Below are 20,256 nucleotides of genomic sequence, written 5' to 3' on the forward strand. Positions count from 1 at the left end.
GTGTTATGGAATCTACCTTTATGTCTGTCTGTCCTTCTAAGTTTAGGCAGCCATATCGGTTTCAAGAGAAGAATGGTCTAAGGCCAGAAAAATAACTTACTCAGATAATGCTATTTCACCATGTGCATGTCCCAGGTTTTAGCTTGGTTCCCACTACTCTGGAACTACAGAAATAAGCCAACAGGTCTGGAAAAATAACTCAGTGCACTGCTTTGCCATGTGCACCATCTGGGTTCAAGCTGGCCCCCACTACACTGAAGGAAGCTTTGATGTTGTGTTTTCTTTCTCTTTCTATGTCTCACTTTTTCTATTTGAAAGTCAGCTGGAAGCGGTACAGCCCAAGAGGAGGGTGGTGGGGGAAGGGAAGAAGGAAGAGGAGGAAAAAATAAGTTAAAGGGAATGTTAAGCCCAGGAGAAAAGAATAGGATTGAGGTAGTGAAATTTCAGGGAGAATAATCAGCAGTGTCTAATGATAAAGCTGTCTAAAAACTGATAATTATATGGAATTTTGTGATCTTTGAGCAGGCAATTTCAGAACAACAATACTAATAAATCAGGATTATGAGAGATCAAAGAGAATGAGCACAGATTCTCAAATGGAGATAAGTATATTTGAAAAAACACAAGAGTGGGGGCTGAGTGGTGACACACGTAGTTGAGTGAATGTTACAAAGCACAGGGTCCTGGGTTCAAGCCCCTGGTCTCCACCTGCAGGGGAAAGCTTCACAAGTGGTGAAGCAGTGCTGCAGGTGTCTCTCTCTGTCTATCACCCCTTCCTCTCAATTTCTGGTTGTCTCTATCAAATAAAGATAACAAAAAAAATATATATATATAACCCCCTGCAAATTGCATGTTATGAAGTATTATTTAATTAGTATCCTTTCATCTTTTGTTTATTGTATCATGGATTACCAAAGTAATGGAGTTTTAATTTATTCTGATATAATGTCTCAAATTGCTAATCCAAGGCTTTACACACAATGCTATCTGCAACCTGTACTGCAGAGAAACATTTAGATACAAGTGAATTTTCTTTAGAAAAATACTCCAAATACTTTACCTATTTCCACATCATTGAGGCACTTATCAATCTTCTGAAGTATGTTGTCCATTTCATTTATCCTCATCTGAAGTTTTTCCTTTTCCTTCTAAATATATAATATTACAGTCCAGTTAAATCTCCAAGTAAACCATAATAACATCATAAGTACTTTAAACAGCTGACATTGCTGTGTCAGAAGATCAGTAAGAAAGCATAGGACATGAATATATGAAACCCTGGACTCACTCTCAGTACTCCATATGCTAAAATGGTGCTTTGGTTTGCTTTCTCTCACAATCATAAAATACATTAATTTTGAAAATAAGTAGGGTGGTCCAGGAGGTGGTGCAGTGGATAAAGTACTGGACTCTCAAGCATGAGCTTGAGTTCAATCCTTAGCAGCACAAGTACCAGAGTGATGTCTGCTTCTTTCTCTGTCCTCCTTTCTCATTAATAAATAAAAAAAAAACTTAAAAAAAAAGAAAATAAGTAGGTTAAAAATAAATAAATAAAGGAGGAGCCAAGTGGTGGCACACCTGGTTGAGCACACATGTTACAGTGCTTAGGACCCAGATTCGAGCCCCCTGGTCCATGCCTGCAGGGGGAAAGCTTTCCAAGTGGTGAAGCAATGCTGCAGGTGTCTCTCTCCCTCCATACCACCACTTTCCCTCTCAATTTCTGGATGTCTCTATCCAATACATAAATAATGATAATACAATTTTTTAAAGTTTAATGAATAAATAATTAAGGGTGGGGGTAGATAGCATAATAGTTATGCAAACAAACTGCCAGGTCTGAGGCTCTGAAGTCCCAGGTTCAATCCCCTGCACCACCTTCTGCATCCCATACTTCCAGAGGGTTAAAGAATAGGAAAGCTATCAGGGGAGGGGATGGAATACAGAGTTCTGGTGGTGGAACTGTGTGAAGTTGTACCCCTCTTGTCCTATGGTTTACTAATGTTTCCTTTTTATAAATAAAAAAATACACTATTTTATTCATTTCATATGTGATACAAAGAAAGAGTTTCACAAGAAAGAATAGAAAAGCCAAAATCCCACTAGAGAGCTGAGGAAACAGCATAATAGTTACGCAAAATGCCGTTCATGCCTGAGGTTCCAAAAGTCTAACTTCAATTGCCAGCACTATCACAAACCAGAGCTGAATTCTGGTATAAAAACCAAGAACCACAATCACACTCCGGATACATGTAGCACTGGGTATTAAACTGGGAGCCGCAGGCATGAAAATCCTGCGCTCTACTAGCAGAGAAATTTCCTCTGACAAATGCATTTTTTTATACTTCATTCCAGCATTTCCATGCAACACAAGGTGCTAATATGAGTTCCTTAAGGTTTTGTTTTTTTTTTTGTGAAAAGAAATTTATATAATCAAATATGGGGGAAACTAGTCCATTAGTAAAGCATTTTACCAGAGCACTAATCAGCTCTGGCTTATGATGGTACAGGGGATTGAACTTCAGACTTCAGAACCTGTTATGAGTCTCTGCATAACCACTTATGGTATTGCTCTACCCACTAGCATTTTCTTTTTTTATATTAAAAAAAAAATTAAAACTTCAGACTTCATGGGTGGGTAGAGAGCATAACGGTTATGCAAACAGACTCTAAAGCCTGAAGCTCCCAGGTCCAAGTTACAATACCACCACCACCACCATAAACCAGAGCCGAGCAATACTCTGGTAAAAAACCAAAACAAACAAACAAAAAAGCCCCTTCAAACTTTAGACTTCAAAAGCTAATTTTATTGCTTCAAAAGAAGCATAATGCATACATTTCTCATTTATTTGAAATGAAAAGTTAAAAAAATTTTTATAAGTGATTTATTTATTTATTTTGCCTCCAGGGTTATTGCTGGGGCTTGGTGCCTGCACTACGAATCCACTCCTCCTGGAGGCTAGTTTTCCCATTTTGTTGCCCTTGCTGTTGTGCTTGTTGTAGTTGTTATTGTTGTCATAGCTGTTGTTGTTGTTGGATAGGACAGAGAGAAATGGAGAGAGGAGGGGAAAGCAGAGAGGGGGAAAGAAAAACTGACACCTACAAGACCTGCTTAACCGCCTGTGAAGCAACACCCCTGCAGGTGGGGAGCCAGGAGCTCTAACCGGGATCCTTATGCCGGTCCTTGCGCTTTGCAAGGTTTTTTTCATTCATTTATTCATTCATTCATTTATTTTATAGTTTTATTTATTTAAAATAAAACTTTTTTTCCCCTTTTGTTGCCCTTGTTGTTTATTGTTGTAGTTATTATTGTTGTCATCGTTGTTGGATAGGACAGATAGAAATGGAGAGAAGAGAGGAATACAGAGAGGGGGAGAGAAAGATAAGACACTTGCAGATCTGCTTCACCGCCTGTGAAACGACTCCCCTGCAGGTGGGAAGCCAGGGGCTCGAATTGGGATCTTTACACTGGTCCTTGCGCTTTGCGCCACGTGCACTTAACCAGCTGCGCTACTGCCCAACTCCAGCTTTACAAGTTTTTTAAAGAGCCATTCACACACTTGTACAGCTAGATATGAACTTGAGGATATAATTCTACAATACAGCCCTTCTACTGTCTTTTCTTTCTCTTTCTTTCTTTTTTAAAAAAATATCTTTATTTATTTGGTAGAGACAGCCAGAAATCAAGAGGGTAGGGGGTGAGAGGGAGAGAGAGAGATATCTGCAACACTGTTTCACCACGCATGAAGCTTTCCCCCTGTAGGTGGAGACCAGGGGGCTCAAACCCAGGTGCTTGGGCATTGTAACATGTGTACTCAACCCAGCCCCTCTACTGTCTATTCTTTATATTTTTTAATATATTTATTTATTCCCTCTTGTTGCCCTTGTTTTATTGTTGTTATTGTTATTGATGTTGTTGAATAGGACAGAGAGAAATGGAGAGAGGAGGGGAAGCCACAGAGGGGGAGAGAAAGACAGACACCTGCAGACCTGCTTCACCACTCGTGAATTGACTCCCTTGCAGGTGGGGAGCCAGGAGCTTGAATAGGGGTCCTTATGCTGGTCCTTGGGTTTTGCGCCACCTGCGGTTAACCCGTTGCACCACCACCTGACTCGCTACTGTTTTTTCTTATAACTACATTATTAGTAGTAGTATTAGTACTATTTTGTGGTAGCAAAGAATGAAGAAGAGGAGGGAGATAGAGTGACCCAACACAACATAGTACTGCTCCATCATCCATTAAGTTCCCCTAGCCCTGTCCATAGTGCCCATATGTGGTGCCAGGGCTTGAACACAGGCCTTGCACTTGGTAAGGCATGTCATCTACTGGGTTAACTATCATATATATATATATATATTATTTTTAAATATGTATAATGGCTAACAAATTTGAGATGAAGTATAGGACCATATTAATAAATATATTTGGATATTACTAAAATGCCAGAATTTATAACTTTTAGTAAATTATTTTTTTATGATGCCAAGGCTCAAATCAGGACTTTGAATATTAATTCCAACTATCATTTTTAATTGTTCAAACTTTTACTCTAATCTTTAATGTGTTCTAATGAACATTCTCCATATTTCATAATTGATATTAAGTAATTCAATTGATCTTTCAACACTATTAAATATCTTAAATTACCTGAGCAGACTGCACCAATTTGCTGTAGAGAGTCACTTTTCCTTGGTGAGTAAAGACTTTAGTCATCTTGGTAAAGCGTGACTTAATTTTGTTCAGGTAAAATCCAAAGGCCTTCAGCTGTAATGGAGTCAAAAGTTACAATGCACTGAAACAAATGAGTTAGAAAAGGTCTGGAAGGCTGCTTCAGCTGCTATGTACTAAGCTTTACCCATATCCTATATTCAATGCCTAGATAGACTTTTTTGCAAATTTAATAATTTAACAATAGAGGGGCCAGATGCCAGACACCAGACAGTGGCACCTGGTTAAGTGTGCAAATTACATTGTGCAAGGACCAGATTCAAGCCCCTAGTCCCTACTTGCAGGAGGAAAGCTTCACAAGTTGTGAAGCAGGGATACAGGTGTTTCTCTGTCTCTTTCCCTCATTAACTCTCAATTTCTCTTTGTCTCTATCCAATAATAAAATAAATAAATAGGGTAGAGGGTAGATAGCATAATGGTTATGCAAACAGACTATCATGACTGAGGCTCCAAAGTCTCAAGTTCATTCTCCTGCCCCACCATAAGCCAGAGCTGAAAAGTGGTCTGGCAGTATAAATAAATAAGTAAATAAATAAATAGAGGGACCACCTGATAGAGTGGACTTTTAACAGTGCACAAGGATCCAGGTTCAAATTCCTAGTTCCCTACCACAGTGAGACAGCTTCAAACAGTTTAATTTAAATACTTTAAGACCAGAACCATGTGTGTGTGTGTGTGTGTGTGTGTGTGTGTATTATTTATCAATGAGAAGGATAGGAAGAGAAAGAGAAAGAACCAGACATCATTCTGGTACATGTACTGCTGGGGATTGAACTCAGGACCATATATATATATATATATATATATATATATATATATATATATATATATATATATATATATATTTTAACCAGAGCATTGTTCAGCTCTGGCTTAACTGAACCTGAGACTTTGCAGCCTCAGGCATGAGAGTCGCTTTGCATAAACATTAGGCTATCTATCCCCACTGTATAATTTAAGTTTTGATTTTTGCTTTTAACTCACTTCTTCATATTACAAATTAGAAAATTATTGGCTCAGAATTGAGAAAACTCTTAGTATATCAGGGCACACAGAATGTGAGATGCTCATCATTTAATCAATTAAAGTGGGTGGGGGTATAGCATAATGGTTATGCAAAGAGACTTATGTCTACCTTTTCACATTCTATTGTTTAAACTTTAAACAACCTTAAAATCATTCTAAAAAAGACTTCTAATTGTAATAGAGTTATCAATTGTGATAAGCTTCTAACCTGCTACAAGTTTTGTTTCATAAGTAAGTGAATTGCAGCTGTCAAGTTCTCTACAGAAAAGCAGAATTCCGATGGCTGACATTCCCCATCGAGATAGACGTACAACAATTCACCCCCTGGCAATTCTTCGGTGGACATCTGCTTTGGACTTCTATCACTCACTGGTACACCTCGGACACTTTGCACAAAACTAGCAGCTTCCCTTATGCTGCTGGGTTTCTCAAAGACTGACTGCAGCCATGCCTTGGGACTCTAGGCCTCACCCTCCCCCCATGCTAGAAAATGCCCGTCGAGGCAAGTACGTCCCCCCCAAGGGGCAGGAAATGTTTTTTTTAAGCTAATAAAGTTTTGCCCAGAGGCAAAAAATGGCCCCCTCAGGCCTTCCCTTGGCAGCACACTGGTTCTTGTTACTCGCTTACATGTTTCTCCATGTTTGTGCCAGTTTCTTTTTTTTTGAAAATGCCTGTATGATATAGGTTTCTGTTCACCCCACACCCGATACTGTAGTCATTTAGTTAAAAAGGGGGAATTGTTGTATGCTTTACATTGGTTTGGTCTAGCTCTCTCCCCACCAGAAAAATTGGTTTGGCCCCTGCTAGTTTCGCCTGCCGCTTGTCCCCGCCCCAAGGGAACCCCTACAGAGTTCCGCATGAGGAGAAGGATGCAGGAGAGAGCTGTGTGGTGATTAGTTTGGTTTAGTTTATGAATCGTTGTTCGTGAATAAAGAAATAAAGCTTCCCAGCCCAGCCGTGTATCTCTGGTCGTCTCTGTTACCTGCCCGTGAAGCCAGCCCGAAAATTAACAACAAAGACAGAGCTTAGGGGCCACAGGTGGCACACTTGGTTAAGCATGCACATTAAGTATGCAAGGATCCAGGTTCAATCCCCTGGTCCCCACCTGCAGAAGGAAAGCTTCACAAGTGGTGAAGCAGGGCTGCTGGTGTCTCTCTGTCTCTCTCCCTATCTTCCCCTCTCAATTTCTCTCTATATATATACAATATAATAAATAAATAAAACATTAAAAACATTTTAAAAAAGAAAATAAAGACAGAGCTTAAAATACATTTCAATTATGTATGTTGGATTAGTTCAGGTTTGAAAACATTATCTAACAATTACAAGAGAGAAAGAGAGAGAGAGAGAGAGGAAAGAAGGTAAGAAGGAAAAAAAGAGTACATAGTGGTTATGCAGAAGATTTTCAAGCCTTCAGTTTTGAGATCCCAGATTCAATCAGCACCACCACAGAGTAAGCAGTGTCGTGATCTCTGTATTTACTTCTCACTGTTACCTTTTTCTCATTAAAATAAAATTTATTAAAAAAAAAAAAGAAAAGAAAAGAAAGAGGGACTGGGCAGTATTGCAGTAGGTTAAGTGCACATAATACAAAATACAAGGACCGGTACAAGGATCCGTTTGAACCTCCAGCTCCCCACCTGCCGGGGTTGGGGGGATCACTTCACAAGTAGTGAAGCAGGCCGGCAGGTGTCTATCTTTCTCTCTCCTTCTTTGTCTTCCCCTCCTCTCTCAATGAAACAAAAACAAAAACAAAACCGAAAAAAGAAAGAAAGAAAGAAAGAAAGAAAAGATGGCCACCAGGAGCAGTGGATCGATCTGTAGTACAGGCACTGAGCCCCAGTGATAACCCTGGAGGCAAAAAAAAAAAGAAGGGCCAGGGAAAGAGTATGGTGTTTTACAAAAGACATTCAGGGTCTGAGGCTCTAGGTCCCAGGTTCAGTCCTCAGTACTACAGTAAGCCAGAGCTCAGCAGTGCTTTGAGAAAATAATAGCAACAACAATAATTAAAATAAACTATTGTTGTTATTATTATGTGTGCATAACTGAGAAGTCATCACTAGGGCTGGCAAAACAGCTCACTTGAATAGTATGCTGTTTGGCCATGTGCATGGCCCAGGTTCAAATCAGGTTTCTACTTCATTGAAGGAAACTTTGGTAGGGTAGTTTATTTCCTTCCTCTCGGTCTCATTCTTTTCTATCAAAAAAGTCAATGCAGAGTGGTGATGTCCCAGAAATGAAAAAAACCAAACAAAAAATACTGATTACAAATTATCAAATCAACAGTTTAGATAATATTGTTCAAAATACCTATACAATTCACATTTGGAAGCAGATAAAAGTACCTCTTCATCAGAGTAGAGTCTCATTTTCTCCCATAGGTCCCTATTTACATCAGTCAACAGTTTATCTTGACTCAATGCAGAGATATTTAGTCTGAAATATAGACAAATTTATTAGTATCTGGTTCAGAAGTCAGCTCGAATAAGTCAGTTCAGATTTAAAAACACACTTAATTCTTTCTAGTTCTTTGCTACATAAAAAGATTGGGAGTTGGGTGGTAGTGCAGTGGGTTAAGCACTTGTGGCGTGAAGCGCAAGGATTGGCTTATGGATCCTGGTTCCAGCCCCCCCCCCCCACCTGCAGTGGAGTCTTCACAGGCGGTGAAGCAGGTCTGCAGGTGTCTGTCTTTCTCTCCTCTTCTCTGTCTTCCCCTCCTCTCTCCATTCCTCTCTCTGTACTAACTATGACGACATCAATAGCAACAACAACAAGTGGGGGTCGGGTGGTGGCGCAGTGGGTTAAGCGCATGTGGTGCAAAGCGCAGGGACCAGCTTAAGGATCCCGGTAGAGCATCGCTTCACAGGTGGTGAAACAGGTCTGCAGGTGTCTATCTTTCTCTCCCCCTCTGTCTTCCCCTCCTCTCTCCATTTCTCTCTGTCCTATCCAACAACGAACAACATCAACAATGGCAATAATAATAACCACAACGAGGCTACAACAAGGGCAACAAAAAGGGGAAAAAAATGGCCAGGGCAACAAAAAGGGGGAAAAAATGGCCTCCAGGAGCGGTGGATTCATGGTGTAGGCACCGAGCCCAGCAATAACCCTGGAGGAAAACAACAACAACAAAAACAACAATAAGCATAATTACAACAATAAAAAACAAGGGCAACAAAAAGGAAAATAAATTATTTTTTTAAAAATGGGGATTCACTAAAGAATACTGCCCCGCATATTTCACCTCTGATTTCATCTCTATTTAGTTATTGGACAGAGACAGCCAGAAATTGAGAGGGGAGAGGGAGAAGGAAAGGGGGAGAGACAGAGAGATACCTGCAACCCTGCTTCACCACTTGTGAAGCTTTCTCCCTGAAGGTGTGGACCAGGGGCTTGAACCCAGGTCCTTAGGCACTGTGAGTGCTTAATCAGGTGCACCACCACCTGGTCCCGAAAATGCATTTTTTCTATATTAGTGCTATTCTAAGGTATAATTAAAAAAAAAATTTTATATTTATTTTCCCGTTTGTTGCCCTTGTTGTTATTGCGTTGTAGTTATTATTGTTGTTGTTGATGTCGTCATTGTTGGATAAAACAGAGAGAAATGGAGAGAGATGGGGAAGACAGAGAGAGGGGGAGAAAGACAGACACCTGCAGACATGCTTCACTGCTTGTGAAGTGACCCCCCTGCAGGGGGGGGGAAGTCGGGGGCTTGAACCGGGATCTTTCTGCAGGTCCTTGCGCTTTGCGCCACATACACTTAACCTGCTGCGCTACCGCCCAACTCCCCATTTGTGCTATTCTAATTAAAACCTCATCGCACATATTATTTACCCAGTCAACAAAGCACACTCAGAATGAAAAATTTCATACTCTTCAATCTTTCGGTGAAGAGCATCACGATCTTCTCTATAAATCTGTATCTTAGGTCGGTAAACATATTGACTTAACATCATGTCTTCTGGAGTAGGGGGTGTATTTACCGTCAACTGAAAAAAAAAGCAGAGATAAGATAAAGTCATGTTTAGGAATCATTAAAAAAAAAAAGACCTTGTGATTCAGTGATATCACTCCTAGGCACATGCCTAAAGGACATGAAAACAGAAATTCCAAAGGATATATGTACTTCTATGTTCATAGCTGCACTATTTAGAATAGCCAGTATATGAAAGCAATACAAATGTCTAATGACAGATGACTGTGGGATTCAACAGAACACTGACATGCATCCAAAAAAAGATACTGTATCTTTTGGGACTAAATGAAGAGAATTGTAGGTAAAAGATTATGCTAAGAGAAATAAGTAAGAAGTGAGAGACACTACTGGATGATTTCACTTATAAGCAGAATACAAATAATTTTGTGAATTAATGTTAAATCACTAATAAAAAATGAATTGTTTCAAGTTCCAGAGTGCCTATTTTAAAACAAACAAAATCCCAAATACTCTATTAAATTCAGCAAGTTAGAACTGAGAATTTCAATTCAATTTTTTTTCAATTCAAATTTCTAATATCAAAGTTCAACAGATGCTTACTGTGAATGTCCCATTAACCAGGAGCTTGAAGGATTCTGAAAATGTCTATGCATTTATCTAAATATCTCAATTTACCAGAAACTTTCTGTCACTGGGTGGTGGTGCACTTGGTTGAGTGTACATGTTACAGTGCCCAAGGACCCAGATTCAAACCCCCATTCCCCACCTGCCAGGGGAAATCTTTGCAAGTGGTGAAGCCAGGCTGAAGGTGTCTCTCTGTTTCTCTCCCTATCACTCCTTCCCTCTCAATTTCTGGCTGTCTCTATTCAATAAATAATTTTTTTAAAAAATAAAAGGAACTGTCACTAAAAGAAAAAGATTTCAGTTTCCCATATTGTTCTTTTTTTTGTAATTTTTTTTTATTTTTTATTTTTTTAATATTTATTTTATTTATTTATTCCCTTTTGTTGCCCTTGTTGTTTTATTGTTGTAGCTATTATTGTTGTTGTCGTTGTTGGATAGGACAGAGAGAAATGGAGAGAGGAGGGGAAGACAGAGAGGAGGAGAGAAAGACAGACATCTGCAGACCTGCTTCACCGCCTGTGAAGCGACTCCCCTGCAGGTGGGGAGCCGGTGTTTGAACTGGGATCCTTATGTCGGTCCTTGTGCTTTGCACCACCTGCGCTTAACCCGCTGAGCTACAGCCCGACTCCCTCCCATATTGTTCTTTTATAAAAATTTTATTTATTTACTTTTTACCAGCTCTGCTTTATGGTGGTGCGGGGCATTAAACCTAGGGCTTTGGAGCCTCAGGGATGAGAGTCTCTTTGTATAATCATTGTGCTACCTACCCCACCCTCTAGATTGTCTCTTTATATTTTCATTCTTTAGCATCAATTATCACTGGTATCCCAGGATAAACTCAAACTTTTCCAGCATATGCAAAATAAAGCAATGGGGGGGCCAGGTGGTAGCACTTCTGGTTAAGCACACACATTACAATGTGCAAGGACCCAGGTTCAAGCCCCCAGCCCCCCACCTGCAGGGGGAAAGCTTCAGGAGTGGTGAAGGTTGCAGGTGTCTCTCTGTCTCTCCCCTTTCCATCCCCCCCAATTTTTCTTTGTCTCTATCCAATAGTAAAATAAATAATATTAAAAAAACAATAAAGCAATGAAAAATTACAAGATGTGACACTGAAGATTTGGTTGTTTTATTTCATTTTTATTAATTGTTATTATTATTTTCACAAGAGCACTACTGAGTTCTGGTATATTGTAGTGCTGGGGATTGAACCTGGAACCTTTGGTGCCTCAGATATAAAAGCCTTTTTACATTATCACCCTACTATCTCCCTATAGCGATTGGTTTTAAAAATGTATTGCTTTAATATAATATATACATATATATATATATATATTTCTTTTTCCTAACTGCACCACCTGCACCTTAACACACTGCACTACCGCCCGACTTCCTCTTTTTCCTTAACTGAACACTGCTCAGCTCTGGTTTATGATGGTGCTGAGGTTCTAAACTGGGAGCTCAGAGCCTTGGACTTGAAAGTCAGTTGCATAACATTCAAGATAACAACTTGAATGACATTTGCATGTCATTGCTGTTTTCCCAGCCCTTAAAGATCTATGGCTCCCTTCCTTTCACTTTTCTTTCTTTCTTTTTTTTTTTTAAATATTTTATTTATTTATTAATGAGAGAGATAAGAAGAGAAAGAGAGAAAAAACCCAGACATCTTTCTGGTACATGTGCTGCCAGGGATCAAACTCAGGACCTCATGCTTGAGTCCAATGCTTTATGCACTATGCCACCCCCCAGACCTTTTCTTTATCTCAATGAAAAATATTTTATTATTAGATTGGAAATGACCAAAACAACTAAAAGGTTCTTAGATTTGAGAGTGAATGTAAAGAGTATAATATGTAAAACCTCGTATAATATGTAAAACCTCTCCAATGGTTAATTTTGCTTTTTATTTTATATTTTTAAAACATTTATTTATTTATTCCCTTTTGTTGCCCTTGTTGTAGTTATTATTGTTGTCATCACTGTTTGATAGCACAGAGAAATGGAGAGAGGAGGGGAAGACAGAGAGGGCGAGCGAAAGATAGACACCTGCAGACCTGCTTTTCTGCCTGTGAAGAGACTCCCTTGCAGGTGGGGAGCCGGGGGCTCGAACCCAGATCTTTATGCCAGTCATTGCGCATTGCACTACCTGCATTTAACCTGCTGCACTACCACCCAACTCCCTACAATGGTTAATTTTGAAAATTTCAATCTAAATGTGAATATACATACCCTTTGAACCAGTGATTTGATTTCTAGAATTTTCTCCAGGGGACTTATTTCTACTATTTGAATTATTTTTTTTTAAGGATTTTCATTGAGGCCACCCCCCCCCCCCCCCCCATGTATCTACTAATGAAAAGAGAAAGGAATGAGAGAAACAGCATCACTCTGGCATACAGGATGTCGCAACCTCATGCTTATGAGCACTGATCAGCTCTGGTTTATGGTAGTACAGAGGATTGAACCTGGGACTTTGTGGAGCCTCAGCCATGAGTCTCTTTGCATAACCATTATGCTATCTATCTGTCGGAGGCAGCAGGTCCTTGAAAGGCAAGGCCCCTGGGCCTGTGAGCAGAAGGCTGGCAAAGTAGGCCTTCTGTGAGCCCCTGACCTTTCCCCTAGGATGACTGGAGAAAGCTGAGAAAATGATAAAGACTTTGCAGACTCTCTGGGAGAATGATAAGTGTCTAAGTACATGAACTTTTGCCCCAACTATATCTTGCTCATGTTTTGAGAAACTGTACTTTGCTTATGCACCTGGATTATGTTTTATGAAACCTTATGCAGAGCCAGCATAATTAGGCTTCTTGCTGTGTGTTATAAAAGGACTGTGAGAAAATAAATCTGGATACTCAGTTAATGAACTGGGGCCCTCCCGATCCCATTGCACTTTCTTTTTTCTTTTCTCAATCCTAGTGCCCTCTCCAGGTATTACTGTTCCTGGTCAGCAGGATCCGACCAGATCTATCCCCGCTCTACTCCTATTAAAGATTTTAACATTTATATTCTGAGATAGCATGGGTTCTTTCTCCATCTTGATGGATTTGTTTCCTGACCTATTGATCTATTTCCCCTTTTAAATCAATATTTATTTATTGGATAGAGACAGCTAGAAATTGAGAAGGAAGACAGAGATAGAAAGAGAGAGACACAGAGAAACACCTACAGTACTTCTTTATCACTTGTGAAGCTTTTCCCCTGCAGGTGGGGAGCAGGGGCTTGAATCTTGTGCATTGCAACATGTGCTCTCAACTAGGTGCACCACCACCCAGCCCCCTGATCTATTTTCCTAATATTCAGTCTTCATTTTATAAGGCCTGAGAGAAAAAAGGGAAAAATAAATAAAAACATTAAATACAATAACAACAACAAAACACATAATGGTTGGAGGTGAGAGTGTTTTGCAGGCACCTATTATGAGATGAGAAATTGTCCCTATACAAACAACTGTACTATAAACCACTAATCCCCCAATAAAATGCTTTGAGGGGGAAAAAAACAATAATAACCAATACTTAATTTTCTGCTAAGTGTAAATTTTACTGTATATTTCATAGATTTGGTATTAACTGTTCATTTTATTTAATTAAAAAATACTGATTCCCTTTTGTTGCCCTTGTTTTATTATCGTAGTTATTATTGGTGTTGTCATTGCTGTTGGATAAGAGAGAGAAATGGAGAGAGGAGGGGAAGACAGAGAGGGAGAGAGAAAGATAGACACTTGCAGACCTGCTTCACTGCCTGTGAAGCAACTCCCCTGTAGGTGGGGAGCTGGGGGCTCGAACCAGGATCCTTACACCAGTCAGTATGCTTTGAACCATGCGCTTAACCCCCTGCGCTACCACCAGGGCCCCTACTTAGTTATTTTTAACCAGAGCACTGCTCAGTTCTGCCTTATGGTAGTGCTGGGAATGGAATCTGGAATCTTTGGTACCTCAGGTATGATATTTAGTAAATTTTTGTGGCTTTGGGACCTCACACATGCAAGATTTCACTGCCTTTAAGTTATTATTTCAGAGATGGTGGGGAGAGAGAACAGTATCAGGACTGTCCTGGCCTCATGGTGCTGGGTTTTTAAGTTGGGCTGTATTCATAGCATGGTATATAGCCTAATGGGTAAACAAACTATCATGAAGACCACTTTTCTTTTTAAAGATTTATGTATAAGGCAGGGGTAGATATCATAATGGTTATGCAAAGAGATTCTCATGCCTGAGCCACAAAGTCCTAGGTTCAATCCCTCTACAGCACCAAAAGTCAGAGCTGACCAGTACTCTGGTAAAAAATATATATATATATGTATGTATGTATGTTTTTAAAGATTTATGTGTGTGAGAGAGAAACCAGAGTAGTGCACTATTCTGAAGATTACCAGGCTGAGATTAAAGCCAGGGAATCCATTTATTTATTCTCTTTTTTGTTGCCCTTGTTTTTTTATTGTTGTAGTTATTATTTTTTTTAAATGTATTTATTCCCTATTGTTGCCCTTGTTGTTTTATTGTTGTAGCTATTATTGTTATTATTAATGTCATCATTGCTGGATAGGACAGAGAGAAATGGAGAGAGGAGGACAGAGAGGGGGAGAGAAAGATGGACACCTGAAGACCTGCTTCACCACTTGTGAAGCAACTGCCCTTCAGGTGGGGAGCCAGGGGCTAGAACCGGGATACACCCATCCTTGCGCTTTGCGCCACATATGCTTAACGTGCTGTGCTACCGCCTGACTCCCCACAATATGTTTTAATTAATAAAATTACTTAGTCTTGAAGTAATACTTACTTTGGCTGGGAGACTGCTCTGTCGGGGTTTCTGTATTAAAATATGAACTTGAAGGAGTATCAAGAATTCTTTTAGTGTTATTTTCCCATCTTTGAGTTTCTGAGGAAAGAAAAAAGTTTACATGACCAATCAGAGTGCATTCATTTAGAATATAACCACGCCAATTATGTCTAAAGAGCTTAAGATATTTTGCAGATATTTGTGGATGTTATTCAGATATTTGTAGGCTATGTTTGAGGGATTTTACCTAACATTTATTTTTGAAATGCTGTATTTTAATTGATTCAACATTTGTTTACAATTATCACATGATTTTATATGTGACATGACTTACTGCATCTACCTCCAGACATCCTGTGCCTGTGATCCTCCACTTACCTCCCCCTTCCTGCCAGTAACACTATAATTGTCAGACTCTATGAGTTTGATGCTGATGATTATTGCAGGCTCGTTTGTTTTAGTTATCTGTATTCTAAACTTTGAGTGGACATCAGATTTGATAACGCTAAGTGAAATTCAATGTGAAAAAAAAAAAACAACAGGGATAATGGGCTCAACTGATAGTGTGCCTGTTACCATGAGTGAGGAAGCCAGGTCCAAGCCTTGGCTCCCCACTAGTCATGAAGGAAGCTTCATGACTAGTGGGCAGTGCTTTAAGTATCTTTCCTCCTCTCTGTGTGTGTCTCTGTCTCTAACCCTCTACCAGAAAACCAGCAGGAACAGTGGATGTGTGCAGGTACTGAGCCCCAGCCGTAATATTAGTGACAAAAAAAAAAAAAAAAAAAAAAAAGGTGGGGACCTGGTGGTGGTACATCTGATTGAGATCACATATTATAGTGCGCAATAGCTAGAGTTCGAGCCCCTGGTCCCCACCTATAGTGAGAAAGCTTTGTGAGTGGTGAAGCAGTGTTATAGGTCTCTCTCTCTTTAAAAAAAAATTTTTTTTTAATTATTTATTCCCTTTTGTTGTCCTTGTTTTATTGTAGTTATTGTTGTTGGATAGGACAGAGAGAAATGGAGAGCCAGGGCTCGAACCAGGATCCTTGCACCAGTCCTTGTGCTTTGCGCCACCTATGCTTAACCTGCTGCACTACTGCCTGACTCCCCCCAATTTTTTTTTTTTTTAACCAGAACACTGTTCAGTTCTTATGGCTTATGGTGGTGCAGAGGATTGAACCTGGGACTTTGGAGCCTCAGGCTTGTCATCCTCCCCCCCAATTCCTTCTTGATTTCTGGCTATCTCTATCAAATAAACAGATAATTTAAAAAATTTTAAAAAAATGAAAAACATCTAGTACTTTTTCAGCATTATTAATTGTAGTAGAAATAGGGGGAGAAAAAAAAAGACACTCTAGTAGTAATTTTTTTTTTTTTTGGCCTCCAGAGTTATTGCTGGGACTTGATGCCTGCACTATGAATCCAATGATCCTGGAGGCTAATTTTTCCCTTTTATCACCCTTGTTGTTTATCATTATTGTTTGTTGTTTGTCATTATTATTATTGTTGCTACTGTTATTGTTGGATAGGACAGAGAGAAATCGAGAGCGGAGGGGAAAACAGAGGGGGTGATAAAGATAGATACCTGAAGACCTGCTTCACCACTCATGAAGTGACCTCCCCCTGCACGTGGGGAGCCAGGGGCTCGAACCGGGATCCTCACACCGGTCCTCGCGTTTTGCGCCATGTGCACTTAACCCACTACAATACCTCCCGTTCCCCTAGTAGTAATTTCTACAACATATAATTATATGTAAAAATTAAATATTAATATAAAATACATTATATAGATGTAGTATATACAATATAATAGAAATAACATTATATAAAGTATAATATAAATAATATTTATATTACTGTAAAAAAATAAAGAGAACAAAAGCATTACCCTGGTACATGTAATGACAGGCATCAGTCTGAGGACCCTATGCTTGCAAGTCAGGTGTGCTACCACCTGAGCCACTTGAATATTTGATATATGTCAGTTAAAGGATGAGAGACAGACTGGGGCAGTCAGCTGGGTTTACGGCACACACAGGCTCATGATAGACCACACAGAACAAATTCATCAGTGACAGTAGCATAGATAATCTAACCTGCTGCTGAGATTAATTTTTTACTGCCAGAATTCTGGTTGGCACTCTTAATTAACACTCTTAAAAAAAAAGAGGCAGGGAGTCGGGCGGTGGCGCAGTGGGTTGGGCGCACGTGGCGCAAAGCGCAGGGACCGGCGTAAGGATCCCGGTTCGAGCCCCCAGCTCCCCACCTGCAGGGGAGTCGCTTCACGGGCGGTGAAGCAGGTCTGCAGGTGTCTATCTTTCTCTCACCTCTCTCTCTGTCTTCCCCTCCTCTCTCCATTTCTCTCTGTCCTATCCAACAACAAAGCAACGTCAACAATGGCAATAATAACCGCAACAAGGCTGCAACAACTAGGGCAACAAAACGGGGGAAAAATGGCCTCCAGGAGCGGTGGATTCATGGTGCAGGCACCGAGCCCAGCAATAACCCTGGAGGGGAAAAAAAAAAAAAAGAGGGGGGGGTCGGGCAGTAGCACAGTGGGTTAAGCACATGTGGTGCTAGGCGTAAAGGACCAGACTAAGGGTCCAGGTTCGAACCCCGGGCTCCCCACCTGCAGGGGAGTCACTTCACAGGCATTGAAGCAGGTCTGCCTATGTCTATCTTTCTTTTCCCGTCTTCCCCTCCCCTCTCCATTTCTCTGTGTCCTATCCAACAACAAATGACATCAGCGCAACAATAATAACCACAAGGCTACAACAACAAGGGCAACGAAAGGGGGGATAATGGCTACCAGGAGCAGTGGATTCATGGTGCAGGCACTGGGCCCCAGCAATAACCCTGGAGGCAAAAAAAAAGGATAGGAGACCAAGAAAGAGACACAGAGAGGAGAGACAGCACAGCACCACTGTCCCATCACTTGTGCAGTTTCCTTTTGTAGGTGCTTCCATGTTGTCACTTGGGAATTGAACTTACGTCCTTGTGTAATGTAAAGTATGTCCTCTACCAAGTGAACGATTGCCCATTTGTCACAGGTGCTATTTTTGTTTCAGAACTTGCAGTAACAATGGGTTGAATTTAAGGTGAAACATTTAATTTTTTTTTTAATAAAGAGAAAATAAAACAAGGAAACATGTTGCATCAGAAATGATAGTTCAAAATACCTCCTTCAAGTTGTCTTCACAAATAGTGTCTCTGAGATACTGTGATTCCATATGACTACTGTGTTGTGCTAGAAGTAAAGCAAATCAGGTAATGAACAAATCAAATTAAACTGTAAACATAATGCTAGTTATCCTTCAGATTATATATAATTCATGTCTCCAAAGCTATATGTGAGGATATTTCCTGAAGGTAGTAATTTATAGGGTAAGTACTAAATAGTTTCTGGGTTTCATTCAAAGTTTCTCTACTAATATGGGCCAGGCACACTCAGTTGAGTGCACATGTTACCATGCTCAAGCCCCCAGTACCACTTGCAGGGGGGAAATTTTAAGAGTGGTGAAATAGTACTATAAGTGTCTTCTCTTCCTCTCTGTCTCCCCCTTCCATCTCAATTTCTCTCTGTTGCTAATGAATAAATTATAAATATTTTATTAAGTATTTTTATAAATATATTATCGGATAGAGACAGAGATTGAGAAGGGTGGGGGAGTAGAGAGGGAGAGAGACAGAGAGACACCTGCTGCATTACTTCACCACTCTTAATACATCACTATTTTTATTTATTTATTTAATTTATTGGGGAATTAATGTTTTACAACATCACTATTTTTACTCATTTATTTATTACTTATTCCCTTTTGTTGCCCTTGTTGTTTTACTGTTGTAGTTATGATTGATGTTGTTGTTGAATAGGACAGAGAGAAATGGAGAGTGGAGGGGAAGACAGAGAGGGGAAGAGAAAGATAGATACCTGCAGACCTGCTTCACAACCTGTGAAGAGACTCCCCTGCAGGTGGGGAGCTGGGGGCTCGAACTGGGATCCTTATGCTGGTCCTTGCGCTTTGCACCACATGCGCTTAACCCACTGCACTACCACCCTAATCCCTATACATCATTATTTTTATTAAAATAACTAAGAATTGAGGGCTAGACTACATGTTACCATGCACAGGACCTTGGTTAAAGTTGCCAGCTTTCACAAGAGGGAAGCTTCACAAGCAATACTGCAGTGTCTCTCCTTCTCTCTCCCTGTCTCACATTCTCAGTCTAGAGGAGACTTTGTACCTGCATGATTCTATAATAGAGGCCTCAGGCTTTCTTCCTTCTTTCATTTCTTCCTTCCCTCACTCACTCACCCTCTTTCCTTTCCCCTTCCCCTTCCTTCCTTCTTACCTTCATCCTGACACTACAATACTGCTCTACTGCTCATGAAGTTTCTTCTTTGCTTGGTGCTCCTGTAAGGTGGCTGGGAGCTCAAACCCATAGTACATTGTTAAAATGTATGTGCTACATGTGAGCTATATTCCAGGGCCTAATTTTCAGTAACACCCCAAAATCTTATTTTAATAACATCCCCAAATCTGATCAACATTCAAATAGTCCCTACATTGAAATATATTTATCATGTATACATATGTATGTGTATATATATATGGGGGGGGAGATGGAAAGAGACAGACAGCTGCAGCACTGCTTCAATACTCATGAAGCTTCCTCCTGCAGGTGAGGATCAGGGGTTTGAACTCTGGTCCTTGCACACTGTAATGTGTGCGCCACCACCTGACCCCCTGAGATACATTTATTAGTAGTAATGTAATCAGATGGCTTCTGCTTAGCCTTTATGAAGATCTTACTGCTGCAGTCCAGAGAGGTTCCATCAGCCTTGAGTGAATCCAGAGAACTGCTGCAGCTGGATGGTGTTCTGCTTAGGCTTTTTATTAATGCACTGTTAGTAATTTTATCTGTATCCCCTTCAGTATGGTGATCAGAAATCTGAAATTATTAAATAAAAAATACCATTAAGATAAAGTTATCTGTATATTTAAAATGACTCAATGTTTACAGAACACTACCAGAAAAGCTACTGCTAATATAAAATTTACCTATGATTCATATGAAATAATACAGTGAAAATTAGAACAGACAACCTAGGCCATTAAAGTCAAACAGTTTTATCAAAAAATATATAAAAGGGGGTTCCTGGGCAGT

The 20,256-nt window shown here is 40.0% G+C and overlaps 1 protein-coding gene across 8 annotated transcripts in view; it reads right to left on the reverse strand.

Annotated features, from left to right (window-relative positions):
* KNL1 (kinetochore scaffold 1) overlaps positions 1 to 20,256 on the reverse strand; it is an 84,950-nt gene that overhangs the window by 21,331 nt on the left and 43,363 nt on the right. For all 8 annotated transcript variants that reach the window (XR_009545348.1, XM_060175091.1, XM_060175095.1 and 5 more), the window contains 7 exons: positions 19,902 to 20,040; positions 18,267 to 18,334; positions 15,091 to 15,189; positions 9,627 to 9,742; positions 8,099 to 8,189; positions 4,647 to 4,763; positions 1,061 to 1,148 (listed from right to left, as the gene is read on the reverse strand). Coding sequence is in view for 7 of the 8 variants with exons in the window: in XM_060175091.1 (XP_060031074.1) it covers positions 1,061 to 1,148; positions 4,647 to 4,763; positions 8,099 to 8,189; positions 9,627 to 9,742; positions 15,091 to 15,189; positions 18,267 to 18,334; positions 19,902 to 20,040 (718 nt within the window). In the remaining variant the exon portion in view is untranslated. The remainder of the gene's footprint in view (positions 1 to 1,060; positions 1,149 to 4,646; positions 4,764 to 8,098; positions 8,190 to 9,626; positions 9,743 to 15,090; positions 15,190 to 18,266; positions 18,335 to 19,901; positions 20,041 to 20,256) is intronic.

The sequence above is a fragment of the Erinaceus europaeus genome, chromosome 16, assembly GCF_950295315.1.
Source record: "Erinaceus europaeus chromosome 16, mEriEur2.1, whole genome shotgun sequence".
In the NCBI taxonomy this organism is placed as follows: domain Eukaryota; kingdom Metazoa; phylum Chordata; class Mammalia; order Eulipotyphla; family Erinaceidae; genus Erinaceus; species Erinaceus europaeus.